This window comes from Nycticebus coucang, chromosome 4, assembly GCF_027406575.1.
Source record: "Nycticebus coucang isolate mNycCou1 chromosome 4, mNycCou1.pri, whole genome shotgun sequence".
Classification (NCBI taxonomy): Eukaryota; Metazoa; Chordata; class Mammalia; order Primates; family Lorisidae; genus Nycticebus; species Nycticebus coucang.
In genome coordinates this window covers 13,616,627-13,641,352 of record NC_069783.1, presented here as the reverse complement: position 1 = coordinate 13,641,352, position 24,726 = coordinate 13,616,627, and the positions used below count along the sequence as shown (strand labels likewise).

At 39.1% G+C, this 24,726-nt stretch overlaps 1 protein-coding gene across 2 annotated transcripts in view; it reads left to right on the top strand.

The window, feature by feature from the left end:
- NBAS (NBAS subunit of NRZ tethering complex) overlaps positions 1 to 24,726 on the top strand; it is a 408,191-nt gene that overhangs the window by 334,206 nt on the left and 49,259 nt on the right. For both annotated transcript variants that reach the window (XM_053587868.1, XM_053587869.1), the window contains 3 exons: positions 11,745 to 11,963; positions 15,038 to 15,240; positions 17,425 to 17,514. In XM_053587868.1, coding sequence (XP_053443843.1) covers positions 11,745 to 11,963; positions 15,038 to 15,240; positions 17,425 to 17,514 — 512 coding nt within the window. The remainder of the gene's footprint in view (positions 1 to 11,744; positions 11,964 to 15,037; positions 15,241 to 17,424; positions 17,515 to 24,726) is intronic.

The following is a 24,726-nucleotide window of genomic DNA, read 5'->3' as shown; positions in this document are numbered from 1 at the left end:
TTCCTTGTTGGGTCTTTTCCTGGGTTGGAGATAAAGGTGATGTTTGCTTCATAGAATGTGTTGGGTAATATTCCTTCTTTTTCTATATTTTGGAAAAGGTTGAGTAATATACATACTAGTTCCTTATTAAACATTTGGTAGAATTCTGATGTGAAGCCATCTGTTCCTGGGCTTTTCTTTTAGGGAGATTTTGTATAGTTGAAGCTATTTCAGAACTTGATATAAGCCTGTTCAACATTTCCACTACATTCTGGCTAAGTGTAGGGAGGTGGCATGCTTCCAAGTATTGATCTATTTCCTTCAGATTTTTGTATTTCTGAGAATAGAGTTTCTTGTAATATTCATTAAGAATTTTTTTAATTTCTGAGAAGTCTGTTCGTATTTTGTCTTTACCATTTCTGATTGATGAAATTAGAGATTTTACTCTTTTTTTCCTGCTTAGGTTAGCCAAAGGTTTATCTATTTTATTGACCTTTTCAACAAACCAAATTTTTGATTTATTGATCTGTTGTATAATCCTTTTGTTTTCAATTTCCCTTAATTCTGCTCTAATTTTGGTTATTTCTTTTCTTCTTCTAGGTTTGGGATTGGAATGTTCTTCCTTTTCTAATTGCTTGAGATGTCCCGTTAAGTTTATAACTTCTTCTCTTTCCATTCTCTTGAGGAAGGATTGCAGTGCTATAAATTTCCCTCTTCAGACTGCCTTTGTGGTATCCAGAGGTTCTGATAATTTGTGTCTTCATTGTCATTTTGTTCCAAAAATTTGGTAATTTCCTTCTTAATCTCATCTATGACCCAGCTATGATTCAGCATAAGGTTATTTAGTTTCCATGTTTTTGTATGAGTATGCAGATTCCTGTTGTTACCGAGTTCAACTTTTATTCCTTGGTGTTCCAAGAAGATGCAAGGAATAATTTCTATTCTTTTAAATTTGCTGAGGTTAGACTTGTGACCTAAGATGTGATCAGTTTTGGAGTATGTTCCGTGGGCTGATGAGAAGAACGTGTATTCAGTTTTGTTAGGATGAAATGTTCTGTAGATATCTGTTAAATCCAATTGTTGAATGGCTAAGTTTAAGTCTAAAATTTCTTTGCTTAGCTTCTTTTTTGGAGGATGTATCGAACACTGCCAAAGGAGTGTTAAAACCTCCAAATATTATGGAGCTGGAGGAAATCAAGTTGCTCGTGTCAGAGTTTCTCTTATAAATTGAGGCACATTCTGGTTGGGTGCGTAAATGTTCATAATTGAAATCTCATCATGTTGAGTGTTAACCTTAACAAATATGAAGTGACCATCCTTATCTTTCCTTTCTTTTGTTAGTTTAAAGCCTATTGTATCTTTGAATAAAATTGCAACACCTGCTTTTTTCTGATTTTCATATGCCTGAATTATAGATGACCATCCTTTCACCCTGAGACTATATTTATCTTTTAAGGTGAGATGAGGTTCTTGTATGCAGCAAATATCTGGCCTGAGCTTTTGTATCCAGTCAGCCAACCTGTGCCTATTTAGAGGGCAATTTATGACATTCAGATTAATTGTGATAATTGGTAAGCCTGATAGAATTTTGGGTATCGAGTTTTTTGAAGATTTAGTGGACATTTTTAGTCCTTTCACCACTGTGGAAGTTGGAATTTGATCAAACGTTTCTGAGTCATTTACTTATGTGGTGGAGGATTGCACTGGTCATTATGGAGGATAGGGCTAAGAATATCCTGGAGAGCTGGTTTAGTCATGGCAAATTTCTTCAACTTGTGAATGTCATTAAAGTATTTAATTTCTCCATCATAAATGAAACTCAGTTTTGCTGGATACAGGATCCTGGGTTGAAAGTTATTTTGTTTTAGGAAAGTAAAAGTCAATGACCACCCTCTTCTAGTTCAAAAGGTTTCAGCATAGAGATCTGCAGTCATTCTAATATTCTTCCCCTTTTAGGTTTTGGTTTTTTTCTGGCTGCTTCCAGAATTTTCTGTTTCATTTTAACTTCTGTGAAGTTATTTATCATATGCCTAGGAGAAGTCTTATTCAGGTTGAGTTGTGCTGGGGTTCTTAAACTGTCTGCTATCCGAATTTCAGAATCTCTTGGCATGTCTTGAAAGTTCTCCTTCATTATTTCACGAAGAAGAGCCTCTGTGTCTTTCAAAGCCACCTCGTCACCTTCAGGAATTCTTATAAGGCAAATATTAGTTTTCTTTGAATTATCCCAGAGCTCTTTGAGAGAATGATCTATTTTTGCTCTCCACTTCTCTTCCTCTTTGAGCATTTCGGAGCATTCAAATCTTTGTCTTCAATGTCAGAAATCCTTTCTTCTGCCTGCTCCAGTCTGTTACTGAAGGATTCTACTGTATTTCTCACATCTTTGGGGACTGTAAATTTTTGTCTCAATGTGTCAAAATCTTGGGTGATTTTGTCCTTGAATTCATCGAATTCTTGAGACAACTTTTGAAATGCTCCTTGAATTTCTAATTCAGACTTTACTTCCATTGTATTAATCTTATTTGCAATCGAAATTCTGAATTTGATTTCTGACATCTCCACCATCTGTTTATGAATGGGATCTTCATTTGTTTTTGCCATATTGTTCCTTGGGGGTGTTGATCTACTCTGGTTATTCATGTTACCAGAGTTTTTCTGCTGATTCCACTACGTGATTATTTTACATTGTTTGGCTAGATGAGCAGATAAGGTGAAGTTGTGTTGGGGGCTCCTGGAGTAGTGATTAACCGGACCTTTGCCCAAGAGCTAGGACTAGTGTCTGTACCTTTTCCCCCAGAGCTTTGCCAAGGACCTGTACAGTGGTACGGCTTGAGAAACTGGAGACCTGCTTGGTGTGGTGGAGCTAAGTGGCTCTGTCTTGTTTTCAGGTGGTCTCTGTCCTACTCTAGTAAATCAGTGACTCTGGGTTGAAGTCTCAGCTGTGGAGAAATACCAGCAATTAAGTCACCCTGCCCCCCACTGGCAACAACTGGAAAAGGAAAATCAAACCCTGCCACAACCACACACCCAGTGGCACCCAGGTACCACTTTGGATAGTGCTCCGGTGATTGGCCCAGTTCAAGAGATCCAAATCAATTGTCTCAGTCAGTACTGGGTTCAGGTGGGGGAGTTCAAAAGATCTCCAGAAACTAGATAGCAGGGGTCTGCTGGCAGCCCAGGTATGACTAGCTCTGGTTCTCCGTGAGGTCTGAAAGAGCCACCCAGCAAACGAATTAGTCTGGGAAGTTTGATGCCTCCTTCCCCACCTTGCACCTCTGTCATACCCGGTCATTGGTAACCCCACAGGGCTGTGACTCAGTTCCCTCCAATGAGCAGATGATCCAGAGGTTTGAGCCTGCCTGAGTCAGAGGGAGATCTGTCTCCTCGGCCAGGCCTCCACACTCTGCCACTATCTGGCAGGGGAAGCTGAGGCCTGACAACCTCGAGTGCTTAATAGAGTCTTGGGCAGTTCACTCAGTTCCAGCCCCGCCCCAATTGATGTTGCGATAGAACAGAACATCTTCACAGAAATTGTTTCTGTCCTGGCTGTATTCCCCTGCAGATCAAACGTTGTTTGAGTTCACAGAACCTGCGACTCAGTCCCTGTCTGTGATGCTGCCTGGAGCTGGCATGTCTGTCTCAGCTGGAGTCTGTGTTGGGTCGGGCACGGTTAGAGCTCACACTCAGGTTTCCTGCCTGCTTTTGTCTCAGCTATGATCCCCTGAGGGCCGGGTGCATCTTAGGCTCACTAAAGCAGTCCTCTGGCTCAGGCCCACCCTGGGAGTATTCCGTGTCTGGGCATGTCCCCACGCTCCGCCCAGGCAGGTACCGCCTCAGACATACCCTTTACTTATGGGGCCTGCATTTCCATCTCAGATCTGTTCCGCCAGTGGATGCCACCAAAGAAGATGCCCCACTTCCTCTGGTTGCCCAGAGGGTCAGGAAGTGTCTCTTTAAAATATCCCCAGGGATGTGAGCCCTATTGTTCCTGCCGTTGCTGCTGCTGCTGCTCTGTGCCTTGGGGCACTGCCTCTCCCTCTCCCATATGGTTCCCTCTCAGTTGACCGTGTTCTCCTTAGTCCCATGCCACAGAATCAGCATTGACCAGTAGCAGTCAATAGCCCCCTGTCCGCACCTCTTGAGAAAATACCCAAGAATCTGGACTCCTGGGGGACAGGCTTCCAGACCTCAGGGTTTAGAGTGGAGGGCAGTGCTGGGAGTTCAGAATTACAGGTAGAGAATATATATAGTTTTCTACAGTTTTATGCCTCACAGGAGAGTGCCATTGCACTTGTAGTAGGGGAAGGAGGTCCGTTTTTTAGAGGGTCTCTCCCGTGGGATAAAATAGGAGAGGATCTGAACTCTGCTTGCTTGTTTGTATGGAGTACTGCAAACCCTTCTCATGGGCGAGGTGCCTCCCATGTGCTTGGCGATGGATTTTGTACCTATTGTTTGTTTCCTTGGGGTCGCAGCTCACCTCAGCAGGTTGATGTGCATTCTTAAACCTTCTCTCTTAGCTCAGCTCCAAATCATCAGCTTACTTGCTAAACTTCTCTCCTTTAACTCTCCTCCTGGATAGCAGCCTCTGTGGAAAGCTGGCTCCTGTCGGCCATCTTGCCTCTGTCCCCTGCAGTTGTACTTTTGAGCTCTATTTTGAAACATTGATATTTATCCATTCATTCATTCAACAAAGAGGCATTTGTTGTTATGTATGAGCCACCATTCTGGCCTTTTGGAATGTAGTGATGACACGTACTGAGCAAATAGTAACCGAGTATGTCGGTTATGAAGACAAATAAGGCAGGGTAAGGAGAGAGGGGTGGAGGAGTACTGGGGTGTATGGAGTGGTCAGGAGAGGCCTCTGACAAGATGACATTGTGTTGAGTCCTGAGTAAAGTGGAGGGGCAAGCTGAGAGACTGCCTGAGAGAATACTTCCAGCAGAGAGATTGGCAGGCACCCCAGCTCTCAGGGCTGCAAGGAGGCCTGCTGGAGTGACTATGAGTGAGAAGTGGGGGAACAGGAGGACAGGTAGGATGAGGGGAAAAGTAGGTCACAAAGGGATAGGGCATTAAGACTGGCTTTTATTCTTGTGATTTGGGAAGCCATTATGTAGATTTGAGCATAGGAGTGAATTAATTAGATTTATGTTTTAATATATCGTTGTGCTACTAAATAACGCTGAAGTAACAGACTAACCACAGTTCCTCTCAAGGGCCATACTCACTGGGATTTCCTCAGGAACCTTGTCAGGAGAAGGGCTCCCAGAAACTGGGTGCAGTTACCTTAGCCCAGAGAGAGACATGACACTTCCTCACACCGTCCATGGGTCCATGAGGTCACATGACCTCGTCTAAGGTGGGGACCTGAGAAGCATCGGGAAGAAGATGAAATGTATGGTGAGCCCCACTGGCTGCTACGGTACACCGTTTTGTTCCCCAAGCATTCTTCCTACCAGAGAACATACTCCATCTCTCCTCTAAGGAAAAGAGCCCAGGACCCACCCCCTCTCACTGTGGAGCCCAAAGTTGTGTCATGCACGGCCACTGTGCATCAGGTCCAGCTGTGATCCAGGCTATGAATGGAAAAGAGAAATCCTAGACTTCCCCACACCCGCCCCTAAGCACAGTTTACATGGTGAAACAGGGACAAGATAATTGTATCAAACATTCTCCTTGGACAGGAGGAGATGGAAGATACTTGGCAAATACTGCTGAGCCAATTTTGAAATTCGGCCATCTGGGCGTGAGAGCTTCCCTGCTGTGGGGCAGGTTATGCTCCTTATTAGGTCTGGAGCCCAGCTTCCCACACTAGAGAAGTCCTCACTTTTTTCCTTGCTGTCATGTGGACTGGGTATTGGAGACCTTGTCAGCTTTGAAAGCTGCCCAGTTGCCAGCCTGCCTGAGCAGGGTCGAAGCCCCGAGTGTTAAGTTGCAAACAGTCACAAGCATTCATAACTCAGACTCCTGGTGTCTTGGGCAGCCCCACTACCTTGGAATTTAGTAGGCTTCTTATTTATTTGATTGCTCTCAATATCATGTTCCCACAACCACAACTACAGAGCCTTTCTGTTTGTCTTTTGAGGCCTTGTTCTCAGATTCTGTGTATCTTTGGTGGTCACTCCATGAATCACTTCTGTCACAGGGGCCAGCTCACAGCATCGATTCCTGTGGGACGGCTGCATCATTAATTGGATCTCTGCCCTAAGTCATTTTGTCCAACTGAAAGAATTTATGGGGTGTCATACCCTTGGTTTATCTTTCTCCCAAAGCATTTTAATCTTCTAAAGGTTTTACCTGGCATTTGTTATCTAAGAATTTCCATCATATCCTTTACTACTGGGGTCTAGAATTAGTAAGTTTTTTTTTTTTCTTTTTGTTTTTTGAACTCAGTAAATCTCTGAATTTCTAAGCTCTTTCTTTATTTTATTTCACCTATGCTTAATATCCAGACAATATTTTCTTAACTCATCTCTTTCTTTTGATAGTTAGCTGCAGCACCCTATAAATGCAGCACAGACCACTGGTATTCTATTTTTCAACCTTTCTAGTGTCACAAGTTCATCAGAGCAATGAGCATTCCACAGGCAACAGTTTTATTAAATATTTCCTTGTAGCGTAACATAACTTACTATTTTTGCAGTGTCTAATATGTGAAAATTAGAGCCACCTATTGCCTCACTCTTGGCACCTATTGTGTGTCCGAATAGGCTAAGGTACATAGTGACTGAACACCACAAAGGGCTAATAGTCACTCAGGCTTCTAATCCAAGAGGAGACTGCAAGGGAGTGTGTACCAGAGTCACTTAGGAGCCAGGCTGCTGGAAGCTGTGCCACTCTGTATTGGCACCATGTGGGCCCCACACTCTCAGTCACTGTGGCTGGCAAAGGGACACTAAATGATGCTCGAGGTGGGATTTGGATTGCTCGGCTCAGAAATGGCACATGTCCCTTCTGCTCGTGGCTCATCCTAACAGCAAGGGGATTGACACGTGCAGCAGGCTTTTGTTTGGTCATCTCCACTGGGAGACAGGTCAATTCCTTGCAGTGTTCTTTATGAGAGAGGGCAGTGCGTGGGAACGGGGGAGGCAGTGAAAGGGGTGGGAAGTGGTTAGAGTCTGGATCTATACATCTGGAAGAAAACCTCAGAAAGATTTACTGAAATCATATCTGACTCCTTATTTTTTCCCTTTTTGCTATCTTATCTTCCATGTTCTGTGTGGTTTCTTTGGGAGCCTGCTTTATGCTTTTCTTTCTTTCTTTCTTTTTGCAGTTTTTGGCTGGGGCCGGGTTTGAACCCGCCACCTCTGGCATCTGGGGCCAGCGCCCTACTCCTTTGAGCCACAGGCGCCGCCCTTTTATCTCGTTTTTTTGTAGTGCCTAGAAAGTGGATGCTCAGTTTATCTAGTGATGAAACAATTTAGCACTTATATTTTATTTCACACAATCCACACTATTTTTTTTTTTGTAGAGACAGAGTTTCACTTTATTGCCCTTGGTAGAGTGCCGTGGCATCACACAGCTCACAGCAACCTCCAACTCCTGGGCTTAGGCGATTCTCCTGCCTCAGCCTCCCGAGTAGCTGGGACCACAGGCGCCCGCCACAACGCCTGGCTATTTTTTTGTTGCAGTTTGGCCGGGGCTGGGTTTGAACCCACCACCCTCAGTATATGGGGCCGGCGCTCTGCTCACTGAGCCACAGGCGCCGCCCTCCACACTTATTTTTTAACAGCAATTACCAATTGCTGGAGGAAATAGTTAAAAATAAATCTTGATTGATTATTATGGTAATGATATGTATCAATTATGTGTTAATGCTGTGGACTTCAGAAAAGAAAGTTAAGAATAAAAGTACCTTGTGACCACCTGATATGGGAAAGTAATTGCCATTTTTAAGAAGACGGTCTTGCTCTGTTGCCCAGCTGGAGTGCAGTGACACAAACATAGGTCCCTGCAGTCTCAAACTCCTTGGCCCAGGGAATCTCCCACCTCAGCCTCCTGAGTAGCTAGGACTTCAGGTGCACCACGATACCCTGCTGAGTTTTGAATTTTTTTGTAGAGATGGGGTCTTACTGTGTTTCTCAGGCTAGTCTCTAACTCCTGGCCTCAAACAATACTCCTGCCTCAGACTTCCAAAGTGCTGGTATTACAGACATGAGCCACTACACCCAGCTAAGAAACTGCTATTTTATTTTTTATTCTGGTATATTTTTTCAATCATTTTTTCTCTTTTCACTTCTGTTCCCTTCTTCATAGAACAGCTTAAAGGAAATTAATCTGCTGCATATAAATCCAATGTTAAAACTTATATTTCTTAATTGTATCTTGGGGGTCTTTTAGCAATGAACCTGTTTTTATAACGTAAACTGGATGAAAAGCTTGAATAAAGTAAAATGCCTAATCAAATAAAAAAAAAAAAAAAACCTTACATCTTTTACCATAATATCATTCTGCTTTTAGAGCTCCTGGCTATCCCAGGAATATTAACATAAGATTGTATATTTTTATACTCTGTATTCTTAAATGTTCAGTTATTTAGTTATTTTGGAATATTTAGTTATTTTGAGGAATCATTTAAAATAGCAGAAATCTTTCTGATGACACTGTGGTGATGAGGTCAAGCAATTTAAACTCTTGAAAAAATGTGCTTGCCTCTCAAAACCAACAGCAAGCTTTATGAAAGCATAGACTTCGGTGTGGGTACAGACTTGGCAGTGCTCAGGACACAGACATATATAAAGAGGTAGATTATGCACTGAAGTGTCGGGACAAGGGACGTGACAGTGGACTGACTATAGAGGCTGAAGGAACAGATGAGTCTGGGTTGACCCCTTGTATCTTGGTATTAAAATAAGAGTAGGAATTTACCTCACAAAGAAGAGAGAAGGAAACATTTCATTCAGAAAAGACACATAAGGACACCCAGGAGTGCAAAAAGTCTGTGTGGGTTACAATTATACCGTAAGGCTAGACTAGAATGTGCAAGTCTTTGAGTTCCATGCTAAGGAATTTGGGGAGTTTATAAAAAAGATTTTTCTAAAAGGGAATTATAAGACAAACTTGTTAGGGAGATGAAAAAACTAGCAGGACAATGGCCTATGTATTTTATCAGTTGGTCAAATTAAACTTCAGCTTTCGTTTGCTGATGGCTTAACCATGGGCAAGGCAGCGTGCTGATTATTTCACACATTAACTCCTTTAATTTCTGAAAACGACATTGTACAGTAGGCAGCAGTTTTTACACATTGCAGATGATCTTTATCAAGAGTCCTGAATATTAAACCCATCTTTTTTGAGTGGAGTGCCCTTCCTACTTGTAATACATTCATTCCAGAGTTGGTTGACAATGGATAACAAAGACAATATCTGGACCTGTCTAAAGGGAGAGGCTCCCTTTACTGTCTCTTCCAGGACCTTCAAGCATGTGTGAATTAGCTGTTCATTTCCATTCTCTTGCCAGCGTGTTGTTGAAACCCTTCCATACCACACAACAGGGTCAGAAGAGTGTATATATTCAGCCAGCTGGTATGTCCAAATAATCCCTCAAACTTGTATTTCTCGGGGAAAACATAAGGGAATAGGAAGAAATGATTCACTCTATATTAATTCTTATTTGGCCTTGATTTTGTTCAGCATTTGGCATTCAGCCAGCGTGCATACTCTGGTCCCCCTTCAGAGCCTGTGAGGGAGCAGAGTGGCCCCTTGTTACCAGCTGTGATGTGTAACCATAGGGAGCATTACTTGGTAACCAGCTACCTAGTTTCTGGCTTTTACTCCCTTCACTTGCATGATAAACCAAAATATGTCACTTGATCTTCCTGGAGCTCAGTCTTTCCATCTGCATAATAGAGGAAGGAGAAGTCTGTTAGAGTGGACAGTTCTAGTACCTTGTATTTCTACTATAAATCACAGGAAGGAATTCATGTTTATTTGAGGGAAAAGAACATACAGAGAGGGGTTCACAGTTCATTTGGGGAAAATGATCATAGCATAATTAATACTTGTAGGATAATATTTAGAAATAAACATATCCTACATCAAGCACACAAAGTGAACTCAGTGTGAGTTTAAAATGATTTGCTTTTCTTCCAGTCATTGGAGGTTTCTGTTTGTTTTTTCTTATGCTGTAGGTGCGTAGAGGCAGAAATCTGATAAGTACTAAATGCTGCAGAACTTATTTCGAAGTTGCATTTGCAAAGCAAGCACTTATTCCAATTCAAGGAAAGAGCACTTTTTGAAAGCTACCATTTATCAATATTTATATGGGATTAAGAAAATGTCAACTATCAACGTTTTAATAGAATAATTCTGTTATTTTGTGCTATTATGAATAGGACTTGGAGGGAGCTCATAGAAAATGGAGGGGAGGAGGCTTTCCTCCTAACCTGGTCACTGATGCCAGGTATTTAAGCCTCTTCCTACTTGTCAGCATAACCAGATACATAGAATGACTGATTTTAGGAAATAGGAAACATTAAGATTTTGTCCTAATAATCTTTATCTTTTATAGAAGAAAAATCAACAAAAAGTCCTTTTGAGGATATATTAAAAATGAACGCGAATAGTTGACAGGAAGCTTAAACCAGAACCCAAAGCAGCATAAATCAGTGGGGCCTACAAACAGCTCTAGGCTTGCTAAGCAGGGCCTGGTGCTCCCAAAGTGGAAACTCTATTTTGAGAATAAGTAAGCTTAATATTTTTTATATTATTAGAAAAATATAACTCCTGCATACCTAACAGTGCTTGACACATAAGTGAGTAAATGCAGCATAGTTATAAAAACTTTGGAAAGCAGAATAGAAAAAAATTGCTTGTGATTCCAACACATTAATAGTCACTAATTTTATATGTGTACACACAGAGACATATATATATAACTGAATACATATATTTTATATGCATATATAGGTTGAGTATCTCTAAATCTGAAAACCTGAAATGCTCCAAAATCTGAAACATTGTGAGAGCCGACATGATACTCAAACGAAATGCTCATTAAAGCATTTCTGACTTCAGAGATTCAAGTTAGGGATGCTGAACTAGTTTAATGCAAAATTTCCAAAATCCAAAAGAATTTGAAATTTCAAAGCATTTCTGGGTCCCAAACATTTCAGATAAGGGATATCCCATATGTGTATATATAAAATACATTTATTTTGTGTACAGATATAGTTTAAATTTTATTGTAAACGTGGTATGGATAGTTTATATCTTTATTTCTAAAAGTTAATATTTTATGATAAACGTTTTTTAAATTACTGTGCTATTTCTAATTCTAATGTTAAGACAGCATAATATGATAACTAGTAAATTCTCACAAGCTAGTTACCATCTCTTCTATCAGTTAGATTACTTTTTAAGTTTTATTTTTATATCCTTTTTCTAGTTAAAATCTTTATGTCTATACCTATTTCTTCTCTTTGAATTATTTCCTTACAATAAATGATCAAAGCTGAGATTTGTGGTTGTAAAAATGACTCCATTTCTACACTGTAGCCAGCATTGAGTTTGAATACTAGTTTCATAACAACATCACCTACTTCAAGTATTATCACTTGAAAACTGTATTACTAAATTAATGCAAATAGTACTTCACTGTTATTGCTTTTTTCACAGAAGAAAACTCAGTCTAATGGAAATCCTACTCATTGTTTAAAATTGTATTTAATAAAATTTCACTTTTGTTCTCTTTACTTCATTCACTAATACCTTATTGAATATTCCACATACAACAATGTTGTTTGTTGTTTAATACCTTTTTTCCCTTTAAGCTACCTGTGGAAACACGTAAAGAGATGACTAAAAAGGCTATCAAGACAGTCAAACATTTTTTTGAGAAGGCAAGGAAAAGAAATTCAGAAGAAGACATTCACGAAGTTGGTGATTCTAAAGTTACCTATGCAGATGCTTTGAATCATCTGGAGAAATCACTTGCTCACCTGGAAACCCTCAGCCATAGCTTCATCGTGTCTCTGAAGAATAGTGAGCAGGTAATGAACTGGAAACTTCTGTGTGCTCATGCACTCAGATAGCATCAGTATATTCTTTCCTTTATCCAAAACTACTTTAGTGTAGTTTTGATAGGGTTTTCAGAGCAGACATCCTTGAAAATGGTTCTCAAGCCTTTGTTTAACCTCTTCATTATCACTAATTGTCAGTTCAGTGTTTACTTATTTCAAAAGGATTTTAGGCCACTTAACAGGTTGGTATCTGAGGAGGAAGGGGGTGAGGGGTGGAAAGGTGGAAGAAGAGGAACCCAGCCCTGGGTGGGTACCTGGGGCTGGGGCGGTGGGCTTTAAAGTTAAGAAAAGGGCTCTGCTTATAGCTGTATGGGTTTCACTCTCCAGCTGAATAGGATAAGGTTTTTTCATTCTAATTTTCAGAAAAATTCAGAGATAGCTTACCATGCCTGCCTCAACAGGTTTTTTGTTTTTTTTTTTCTTTAAAAATAAGTACTCCTTACTCTGTTTTTATATTATATGCTTGCAAAATAACTTCAGAGATTTTGGGCTAGTAAAATTGTTCCTAGTTGCCTTTTAAAGGAGACTCTCCTGGTGTTTCTAAAACACTATCTTGAGGTTCAGAATCTCTGCCCGTGGTGAGATTTGAGGACCCATGTCTTAGGACGTCCAAGGAAACCAGATTTCCTCTGAGGCCACCAGAGATTTTATTCTGTGTTTTAACAGTTGTGGAATTGGGATGTTCTTTTACATAACTGGAAAGTTGACAAATCAGTAAGTAAATGGTTTTCATATAAGTGAAAATAGTACTTAGATGTATGAATAATATTCCATTTACCATTTAATGCTATAGTAAATGAACCCATAAGTGTTCACTAACCTCCTCTTTCATTTTTCATAAACCTTACGCGTTTATTCAATTGTATTCTTGGCTTGTCAAAAAATGTTCATAAACAGAAAGATAAGTCAGTGGAGAGGAATTCAGATAATGAGCAAATAGGAGACTTAACATTTTCTATGAGACACATAAATGCAAACCCCTCATTGAAAAGATAATGGGAACAATTCAAAAGTTTAAAAGCGGTTTTATTTCATTTTGTGATTTTCAGTGCCTATTAGCCTGTCTAACAAATAGCTTTAAATAATGGTATGAACAACATTGAAGCTTTTGCAGGGAGCAAATTGGCTTTACCTAACTTGATTTTATCCTGCTGACATTTATAATACTACAATTCATAATTACAAAAATGCAGGCAAAGTTAGAATCTTCAAGTAATAATGATTTACACTTGTTAGTATAATTTTTTTAAAATACCGGTTTATTTATTTTTAAAATATAACAGAATTGGCATTACTCTTCTTGGAACAAGTAATATCTTTCAATGCCTAGAATAATATATTTGGATTCAAGGGAGTTGTTTCATCTAGTTGTGATATAAAGCTTCCACATAGTTACTTGTGAATGCCATTCAGTCAAGATGTTGATGGTTTATAAGAGGAGACTCTTATAGTCCCTAAATTAGATAATTATTTTATTAAGTTGCCTTTTATAGCAAAACTTGAAATTTCAACCTCAGTCCCATACATTTATCCTTTTATGTTGACCTTGGCATTAACCTTCTTGCTTACCCAGTAAAAGAGCACCTTACGTCCTTGAGAAGGTTAGCGTGATCTAAGTCAAAGGCCTTCATTCGACGGAGCCTCAGTTCTTTCTTCTCTTAGACAGGGTTATTGATAATTACCTTACTTAACTCATAGAAACTTTTCTAAAATAGAAAATTTCACAGTGGGGAGAGTAGTAAAGTGAATCTTCTTGTGCTCAACTCTCAGCTTTACAGTTATCAGAATGTGACCGATCTTATTTTGTGCGTACGCCCACCTACCCTCACCTTGCTCCCATGAGTTACTCTGAAGTCAATTCCAGTCATCTCTTGGTTTTATCCACGGATACCTTCATAGCTATCTCTAAAAGATACATTTAAACATAACCACTACAAAGTTATCAACATCTCCCCAAAATTAATAGTAATTCTCTAATATCACATATCCACTTAATATTTAGCTTTTTCTCGTGGTTGTTTTCAAAGACAAAACAGTATGCTCAGGATTACTAGGGGAACCATAAAGAACCTGGAAAGTGTTACGATCACTAAGTGACCATATTGGTCTGCTTAAAAACAATAGCTTCCATTCTATTTCTTAAATCATTTATTATACAATTAGTTTTTATAGATATTATCAAAGAGAGAAAGGCAGTGTGGCATGTGGGGTGCAAGAGCAGTCTTTTGGAGTCTCATCCTGGCTCTATTAATTGCTAGCCACGTGACTCTAGCATGCTATTTAATAGCTTTGGATTCCTTTTTGATAACATGAGGCTAATTAAAAGTATTTGTAGGATTACTTACATGTTAAATTAGATACCATATGTATAGTACCTGGGATTACATATTAATAGTTGACGTTCAATAAATTATAACTGTTATGTGAGTATAGTGCAATAAAAATAATAGTAATACTAGAGCATTTATGTCTGATGTGCTAAAGACTGACTTATATTATTATCTCAGTTAATGTCACAATGCCTTCTATTCACAAGAACCTATTGTCCTCATCATTTAATAGATGCTGAAATTTGAGATCACACAGGCCCACCAACTAATAAATGCAAGGGTTTGCACTCAAGAGTGCAAGAACTTAATAACCAATGAACCTGAGAGCTTAATAACCAATACCTGTGCTTGAGCCTGAGAGCTTAATAACTAATACCTGTGCTTGAGCCTGAGAGCTTAATAACCAATACCTGTGCTTGAGCCTGAGAGCTTAATAACCAATACCTGTGCTTGAGCCTGAGAGCTTAATAACCAATACCTGTGCTTGAGCCTGAGAGCTTAATAACTAATACCTGTGCTTGAGCCTGAGCATTTTATAACCAATACCTGCCCTTGAGCCTAAAAGCTTTATTATACCCAACACCTATCCTCTGGTATGTTGTTGCAGATTGTAATGTATTTGGTTTCAGGATCTTCTGAGTATGTTTCACTATGTACATGTAGATGTATTTAATTCTATTTGATATTTAGGTGTTGATTAGCATGTCTTTGCAGGAAACACTGCAGAAATACAGTCACCTCTATGATCTGTCCCGATCAGAAAAAGCGAAACTCCAGGAGCAAGCTGTGGCTATGTGTTTAGATGGTCAGCCTCTGAGAATGATTCAGCAGCTGCTAGAGGTGGCTGTTGGCCCTCTCGACATCTCACCCAAGGATATAGTACACAATGCAATAATGAAAATAATTTCTGTATTGAGGTAAGCTGGAAAATAGTCAATGAGAAAAGCGTTTTGCCAATATGTAGTAAGGACTGCACGTGGCTCATGGGTATTAAGAAGCTAAATGATCATCCTGTACATAGAAGCATTTAATAAATTGTGATGTACTGTACAAAAGTGAGAGGTTATTTTTAGAGTTCTCAAAGTCTTATGTCTTAAAATATCTTGAGAAGGGAGAACCGTAAATATGTTTGGTCATTGGTGTCTTGTGTAACACGTTACACAGCTTGCTAACTTCTAGTTGACCCATTTCTCCAAATTTTTTTTGAAATAAGAAAAAGGCCAAAATGGCATGTGAAGTGGTAGCTAAGTGTCAGACAGCCCTGTGACTTCCGTCTAGTTTTCCAGATCTTACATTTTCTAATTCTCCTTCTTTGTAGCAGTGGGAAAATGGTTCCCAGAAGGTTCCTTTGAAGTACACGAGGCCAGGTTAATCAAACACTGAAGAAGTTAGATATCATTAAGTGTCTTAGGACTTTATTTACCTGCAGTAAATGACACAAAACCAACAATTGAGAAATCCTCACTTTATGTCAATATGCTGATGCCTTTGTAGGAATGCATTCAAAAAGATTAGAAGAGAGGGAAAAGTGAAGCTGAGAAAATAATGAGGCATCAAGTGCTTTCCGTGAATAATGCAATTAGGCTAAAAGATTTAGTTGTGTTTAATTTATTCTCCTTTTAAGGATTCTTTGTAATTCTGTATTGCTCTTGAGGAACTTTTTGATTAAATGCATGTCAGTTTTCTGCAGCTGAACTGAAATCAAATGAGCCTTTATCAGTTTAATTACCCCAGCCTCATAGAGTTTTTGCCTTAATGCTCTGAGGTATCTGGTAATTTTATATATAGGGAAAGACATAAAATTTTATAACTTTTTTTGGAAAGAACAAATGCCAAATGAATAAAGCTTTGGTCTATTACTAGCTTATGATTCTTTTGTTGATGGTTATAAGAACCACTATCCTCTTTCAAATGATGGATGTGCCACATTTTATACCTTTTGGTTTATGGTTATCTTTTTATTGTTTCTTAAATCAGGTTTTGGATGAAGCTCACAAGAATGAACATTTTGAAAAATTAGTGTTTTGGTGAATTTAGTTCATTTCTTTTCTATTTTTTTTTTTTTTTTTACAGGGGCTGGGTTTGAACCCACCCCCTCAGGCATATGGGGCTGGCGCCCTACTCCATCGAGCCACAGGCACTGCCCTCATTTGTTAAAAATTATACATTTTCATTAATAAGTAAAATTAAACATGTGACATTTTTACATTTATATAATTTCGATATAAATTATACTTCTCTTGCCTTCCCGACACCCGATTCAACTACTAAAGATTTGGTTCTGATCTAATAAATGGTAGACTTCGTACACAGAAGATACTCAATAAATGTAAATTAAACTTCTCAGCAATGGAAAGAAAAGGGACTTTAGGAATTCAGCTAACTCTGTTTCAGAGGAAACTAAATTGCTGTTGACAATGTCCATAACTTTTAACTTTCAGGAAGTTATAAAATTTAGTAGGTGCAAAATACAAAAACACGAAGGTACCTGAACATAGCAGTTGATTCAAATCATCATGTTAAATTGTTTGGAAAATTCATCCAAAATTTCTTTGTCTACCGTTCCATTTTCAGAATTCACTAGTGTTCTCCACATACACATCTGTAAAGTGGGCATCATCCCCCATACTTGTCATTCGGGCTGAGGGATTTGTCACATGGCAGAATGTATGTAAACCACTTAGCAGGGCCTGGTACCTAGTAAGTAGCAAGTAAATATTAGCTTTAAAAAAAGGTTCAGCTAGAGGATTTAGATCATTGTTGTACGTTTAATAGTTAAAATAGTTTATATATTTACTGTTCAATAAATGTTTTCTGAATGACACACTGCAAGTACAATTTTTTTTGTTTTTGTTTTATTTTTGATGGAACATGTATAAATTAGCTTGAGCTCCTTCAAAGCAAAAAATGTTTCATTTTCACATCCTTAGCACCTGGGTGAGGGCTTGGTCCATTTGTAGACATCTTAGAGCACCAATGAATATGAGCTGGCAGCCTACCATACCAGAATCCGGTTGGCTTCCTCTGGGTGTGAAGTAACCAAGCTTCTTTCTGTGACTTGAGTGATTCTCTTCTGAATCAGGTTTTCTTTCTTTTCACAGTGGAGGCAGTGCTGACCTTGGAGGGCCACGGGACCCCCTGCGGGTCTTGGAAGGTGTTGTTGCATCAGTGCACGCCAGTGTGGACCAGGGGTAAGTCTAGAGCACTGCGTGCAGCTTCATTTAATGGCTTTCCTCGGAGTCTTAGAATTGCTTTGAGTGTTCATATTTATGCTACTTCCAAGACTGAGCAACATTTTAGACTAAATGCCAAGGATCGGCTTAAGAATGAAGCCTCTGGAGAAATGGTGTCCCGAGCTCTGTGCTGAGCCACCAGCTCTAGCAGGACCTTCTGTACTGAGCCCTGCTTGTGTGGAGAGCACCATCTTTCCAAAGAGAGGAAACTGCCTTGAACTTCCTATAGGAGAAGAGTTTCACACCTCTAACACATTAACTGTATTGATAAAGTTTGGAAATTCCTAGAATGTGTAGATTATCTTTAAAAGGAAACTTTAAAAAAGTTAAGTCTGTCTTGGTTGAGGATTCAAAGTGCGCAGGGTTTGCAAGTATCTATGAGGGTAAGTATCCCTAATGCTAGCTTTAGAAAGACTTTTTCTCAGGCCAATTGCTGTTGCTGAGAATAGTTAGAACTGCAACTGAACAATTACACATTTCCTTAGAGTTTATGCAGGTCGTTCATATGCCTAACATCCGTGTCAACCCTATAAAGCTGCTCCCCAGTTCCTTTTTTTGAATGGAAAATAGGACATTATAATAATGAAGACATGTTTGAGAAAACTCCCCATAGTTCCCATTTAGTAAAGTAATTGTTTTTTACCTGTTATCTTCCAGTGATTGTAAAGGTAGAGATATATTTTATGTAGTTTCAATTGAAATGTATGAACACTTTTCTATTGTACTTTTTTAAACTTACTATTGTAATACTTCCCATTTATCTTTGTAGATTTTGTGATTATGATTTTTTTAATAGCTAGGTATACTGTTGCCATTTTCCAAGGAAGACCTAAAGCTCAAAGAGAGGAATTGACTTGTACAGAGTTATAGACCTGGGAAGTAGAACCAAGATTCCACCCTGGTTGCAAATTATTTAATAATTTAAATTATTAAATACTCAGATGCCTTTATAGTATATTTCTATACATTCCCTGTGCCCAAGGCTTGAGTGTAAGAACATAGGGTGAACTCTATGGGAGCATATGGGAAAATCTGGCAAACAGGACCCTCTTCTTGTCTTTTAGCTCCCATAGTTTTTCTAATCACCTTTGGCTCTGGGGCTTCAGACAGGAAGGTAGATAAAGCTGTGGCTAAATTAGACCCATTATTCTAAGGAGAAATATAACTGTTCTGTATGTTATAGAGTGCCATGTTCTGTGGTAAGTCACAAGGATTTATATGTGGATAAGAGTAATCCCTAACAAGCATCTCACATAGTACCTGGACTATAGAGAGATAGGGTGCTGTACAGAAATCAAGGTGCAGGGAGTGGTTTTTTCTGCCTGGGCAGGATACACAAGGGGTGACATTGGAACTGCTCTATGAAAATATGAGTCTGTTAGAAGGAGGAGATGGGTGATGGCATTTCAGGGTTCGAAAGCTTCCTCAATGTGCAGTGTGCCTGCAGATATAGTAGCGAGCAGAGCAGGTGGAGACGCTACATGGGGAACACTTAGCTCCTCCTAGAGGGTCCCTGTCGCTGCTTCCCTTTCAGTTCCAGACTGTAAGTTCTCAGCCAACAGCTCCCAGTGAGCTGCGGCTAGCAGTGAGCTTCGCAGGTGAGGATGACCAGGATTCTGGCCTCCCAACGGGAAAGGGTCTTAACAGGCACTGTTTTAGGCCCCATCCCCTGGGGCTCCTTAGTCTTGTCCCACTGTGGACATCTCAGGAAGGTTAGAGGGCAGTGTTGTTCGTAGTGAATTTCCAGACAAATATACAGCAGAGTCTTAACTTGGGTCTCACTTGAATATAGATTTTTTTTTTTAGCTTTGAAGAGAAATGGGAAGGGGGAAACAGAAAAAGAGTTACTTTTCATTCCAGAGACACAGAAGACAAAAGCTTCTTAAAAAAAAAAACAAACTTCAGTGAACTTTTTTTTTTTTTTTTTTTTTGGCTTAGAAAAGAAGAAAGACAAAATCATAGCTTATATCCTGGCAAGCGTTTTTTGAATCCGCACAGCTGTATCTGGACCCTTTGTTTGGATTTCTCTTCCCGGTAAAGTTCCCGGCAGAATCACACAAGGGAGACAAGTTTGTTTTCCAGATAGTTCCAAACAAGGTCCTGGGAGTGATGTGGCTGGAGCTTCCAGCCCTTTGAAAGTAATGCTCATTCCTTGATCTGACGTGACTGCCTGACCTCTAGGAGGCCATGTCCAGCCTGTGTGTTCACATACCAGGCCTCTCTCAGTCCCACCCCGTACCCCGTTCATCCGCTATCCTCCGCAGCATCTGTTGTGATAGTAAACAGCCTCTGCTCACACTCATTGCCAGCAGTCACACGCATAGGCACAGTCACATGCTCTTGGGTTTTGTATACACCATCCCATAATATTCCTTGCCAGATAAATTGCATAGAAGAGTAAAAATTTGAGTGTGTATGTTTTAGCCACCACCAAATATTTGGTTTTGTGGTTAACTTTTAGACAGTTTATTATCTGGATATTCTGTTTTGATTTTTTACACTACAGATGTCATTTGTGCTTTTTAAAATTTAATTTTTTAAATTTACTATTGACACATAATGATTGACATACTACATATTCGTGGAAAACAATGTGATGTTTAATATTTATTAATGATCAAATTGGTAAAATTACCAAAGCCATCACTTTAAACACCATCTACTTATGTGTCCATTTTGGGGTCAAAAAACAAAAATAAAAATAAACATCTCTTTTTTTGTGGTGATAACATTCAAAATCTTCTTTTTTGGCTGTCTTGAAATCTATAATACATTGTTATTTGCCATAGTCATCCTACTGTAAGATAGAACACCAAAACTTATCGTTGTCTGGCTATAATTTTGTGCCCATTGGCAAACCTTTCCCAGTCACTCTGTTGTCCAGCCCCAGCCTCTGGGAGCCACTGTTCTCCTCTATACGCCTATGAAATCGCCTTTTTTAGATTTCACATGTGAGTGAAAGTAAGTGGCGTTTGTCTTTCTGTGCCTGACTTATTTTCCTTAATAAAAATCCTCCAGATCCATTCATGTTACTGTAAACGACAGGCTTTTATTCTGTTTATATTATTTTCCATCATGGCTGTTCTAATTGACATTCCTACCACCAATGGTTAAAAATTCCTTTTTCTCAGCATCTTCGCCAGCATTTACCCTTTTTTGTCCTTTTGATTATAGCCACTCTTACTGGTGTGTAAAAACTCACTGTGGTTTTGATTTGCGTTTCCTAGATGATTCGTGATACTGAACATTTTTTCAAATGTTGAAAAACATTTGAAAAACATTTTTTCAAAAATCTGTTGGCCAATTACCTGTTTACTTTTGAGAAATGTCTATGTAGGGCTTTTGCCCATTTTAAAATCATATTATTTGGGGTTTTTTGAATTTTTTTTTTTTTTTTTTTTTTTTTTTGCAGTTTTTGGCTGGGGCTGGGTTTGAACCAGCATATGGGACCAGCGCTCTACCCCTCTGAGCCACAGGTGTCGCCCTATTTGGGGTTTTTTGATGTTGGGTTCCTTGTATGTCCTGGATATTAACTTCTTATCAGATAGATCTTTTGCAAATATTTTCTCCCAGTCTAAAAGTTGCCTCTTCCTTTTATTGTTCCCTTTTCTGTGCAGAAGCTTTTTAGTTTTATATAATCACATTTGTCTATTTTTGCTTTTGTTGTCTGTGCTTTTGAGATCTTATTAAGCAAATTTTTGCCCAGCCTAATTTTACGGAGAATTTCTTCATACTTTTGGGTCTAACATTTCAGGCTTTAATCCACTTAGAGTTGATTTTTCTAATATGGTGAGTAAGGGAGGGTCTAATTTTATTTTTCTGCACATAGATTCCCAGTTTTCCCAGCACCATTTGTTGAAGAGACTGCCCTTTTCCTCTATGTGTGTTCTTGGAGCCCTTGGCTGTAAATACATAGATTTATTTCTGAGTGCTCCATTTTGTTCCATTGGTCTGTGCGTTTCTGTGCCACCACCATGCTGCTCCGGTTCTTACGGCTTTATATTACAGGAGTGAGATGCTTCCAGCTTTGTGCCTTTTACTCAAGATTGCTTTGGCTATTTGTAGTCTTCTGTCTTTCCATATGAATTTTAGGATTTTTTTTCTACTTCTGTAACGGATCTCATTAGCATTTCTATAGGGATTGCATTGAATCCGTAGGTTGCTTTGGGTAATACTGTTACGAATCTTAACAGTGTTCTTCTACTTTATGAACATGGGATATCTTTCCATTTACTTGTATCCTCTTCAGTTTCTTTCATCAGCATTTTATAGTTTTCATTATAAAAGATCTTTTACCCTTTTGGTTAAGTTTATTAGTACATATTTTTTATGTTTTTGTAGCTATTTTAAGTGGAATTGCTTTCTCAATCTCTTTCTCAGATAGTTGCTGTTGACATATAGAAATGCTACCGATTTTTGGTTGTTGATTTTGTATCTAACAACTTTATTAAATTCATTAATAGATGTTGAAAAAAGCATTTGTTAAAATTCAACATCCCTTCATGAGAAAACCTTCAACAACTGGGTATACGAGGAACATACCTTAACGCAGTAAAGATCACCTGTGACAGACCCAGAAGTAACATAATGCTGAACAGGGAAACATTGAGAGCTTTCCCTTTGAGGTCTGGGGGAAGGAAAGATGCTGCTCACTTCTACCTCCTTCATTCAGCACAGTCCTAGAAGGTCTAGTCAGAGCAGTTAGACAAGAGATGGAAATACGGCATCCAAATTGGAAAAGGGAAAGTCAAATTGTCTTTCTTTGTAGATGACATGATTCTATATGTGGGAAACCTTAAACCTCCAGCCAAAACACTGTTAGAATCATTTGCACTTTAATTGAAATTTCTGCCTCACTCAGAATGCCCCTTTCCCATATATATATATATATATATAGTTTTTTTGTTTTTTTGTTTTTTTTGCAGTTTTTGGCCAGGGCTGGGTTTGAACTCATTATACCTCCCGTATATGGGGCTGGCACCCTGCTCCTTTGAGCCACAGGTGCTGCCCTTTTCCCTCTTATCTTCTGTGCTAGTTTTAAGTCACGTAAAGACACAGCACCTGAACAGGCTACCAGAGGGACATTCAGGCACCTATATAAATAGCTTTCCTTTTCAGTTTAATCACATTCTTGCCTCTGGACATGAGGATTAAGTATTTTAAGGATTTCAAACCATGCCAAAACCTACAATTAAAGGTAAGGTAAGGTAATTAATTATTCAGGGGCTCTTTCATATTATGTTTATTATGTTTATTTTGTGAGAATCTACGCTGTCTCCCTTTATATATAAAACATCATATATTTTATATTTTTAAATTTTAACTATGGGTATTTAATAGTTGTGTAAATGTATAGGGTACATGTGATGTTTTGACACAGGCATACAATGTGAATTAGTCAAAGCATGGTAATTGGGTTATCTATCACCTCAGGCATTTCTTGGTGTTAGTAACATTCCAGTTTCACTCTTTTTTTTTTTATTTTTTTGGCCGGGGCTGGGTTTGAACCCACCACCTCCGGCATATGGGACTGGCGCCCTACTCCTTGAGCCACAGGCGCCGCCCTTCCAGTTTCACTCTTAGTTATTTTAAAGTATACCCTAACTTACTGTTGATTATGGCACTTTGTTATGCTAGCAAATATTGTCCATTCTATCTAGCTACCTAACCATATTTTTGCACCTGTTAACCATCCCCACTTGATCCTGTATTCTCTGTAACCATTCCCAGGCTCAGGTAAGCATCATTCTACTCTTTGTTTCCATGACAGCATTTGTTTTTAATATTTAACTCCAACATGTGAGATCTGTCTTTCTGTGCTTGGCTTGTTTCACTGAACGTACTCTTCTCCGGTTCATTCGTGTTGTTTCAAATGGTAGGATTTCATTCTTTCCTGTGGCTACACTCATATAACATTCTACTGTGCACATGCACCACAGTTTATCCATGCATCCGCTGGTGGAGAGGAAGGTTGATTCCGAATCTTGGCTATTGTGAATAGCGCTACAGTGAACATGAGAGTGCAGAGATCTTTTCAGTATAATGAGTACCCCTCCTTTGGATATCTCTGTATACCCAGCAGTGGGATTGCTGGATCAGATGGTAGTTCTGGTTTCATTTTTTTGAGGAACATCCATACTGTTTTCCGTAGTGCTTGCACTAATTTACATTCCCACCAATGGTGTATGAGGGTTCCCCAGCAGCATCGTGTTTTGAGACTATAATTTAAGTTTTTAGTTTGTGTTAAGAATTAGTTTATTAGTTTGCTTAAGAAAAATGAAAGTGTTTAAAACTCAACAGCTAAAAATAATAATGTTCTAAAACAATGTATCCATTAACCTGGAATTAAGAAAATACTACAATGACATAAACAAAAAAGAAACCTAATATTATAAAACAAAACAAAACAAAAAAACCCTCTTATGCCAAGACCTTGGAAAGGGGTTATTCATTGACTCACTAATCCTCAGAAGAAGCCTATCAGACAGAAACTGTCACCTCCACTTTACAGATCAGGAAATGCTCTAGGACTTGGGTCACTTGTCCGGGCTCAGGCAGGTAAGGACATACCTATGAATGTCTCTCATCATGTCATCATCTTCTGACATTAAAGAGCCAGCAAGGGAGGGTCAGATAGTGCTTGTCACACTTCACTGTGCATAGGAATTGCCTGAGGGCCTTATTAAAATATGGATTTTGATTGCATAGGTCTAGGGGAGGCTGAAATTCTCTCTTATTAAGGCATTAATTGCCTCACCTTTCTTGTGTCTTTTACCTACTTCTGTCTGCCTTTGCTTTATTTCCTTTTTACCTCTGGCCTTTATTTACCTTAAAATTTTTTTCTAACATGAGTGACCCACAAGCATGAACTCGTGTATTAGTGATTCTCAAAAGGTTGTATAGCGCTAAGCTTGATGGCTCACACCTGTAATCCTAGCACTTTGGGAATCTAGGGCAGGAGCATTGCCACCATCCTGAGCAAAATCAAGACCCTGCATCTACAAAAAATAGAAAAAAATTAACTGGACGTGGTGGCATGCACCTGTAAGTCCCAGCTACTCCGGAGGCTGAGACAGGAGGATTGCTTGAGCTCGGGAGTTTGAAGTTTCAGTGAGCTGTGGCACTACTGCACTCTACCCCGGGTGACAGAGCAAGGCCCACTCTCTGGAA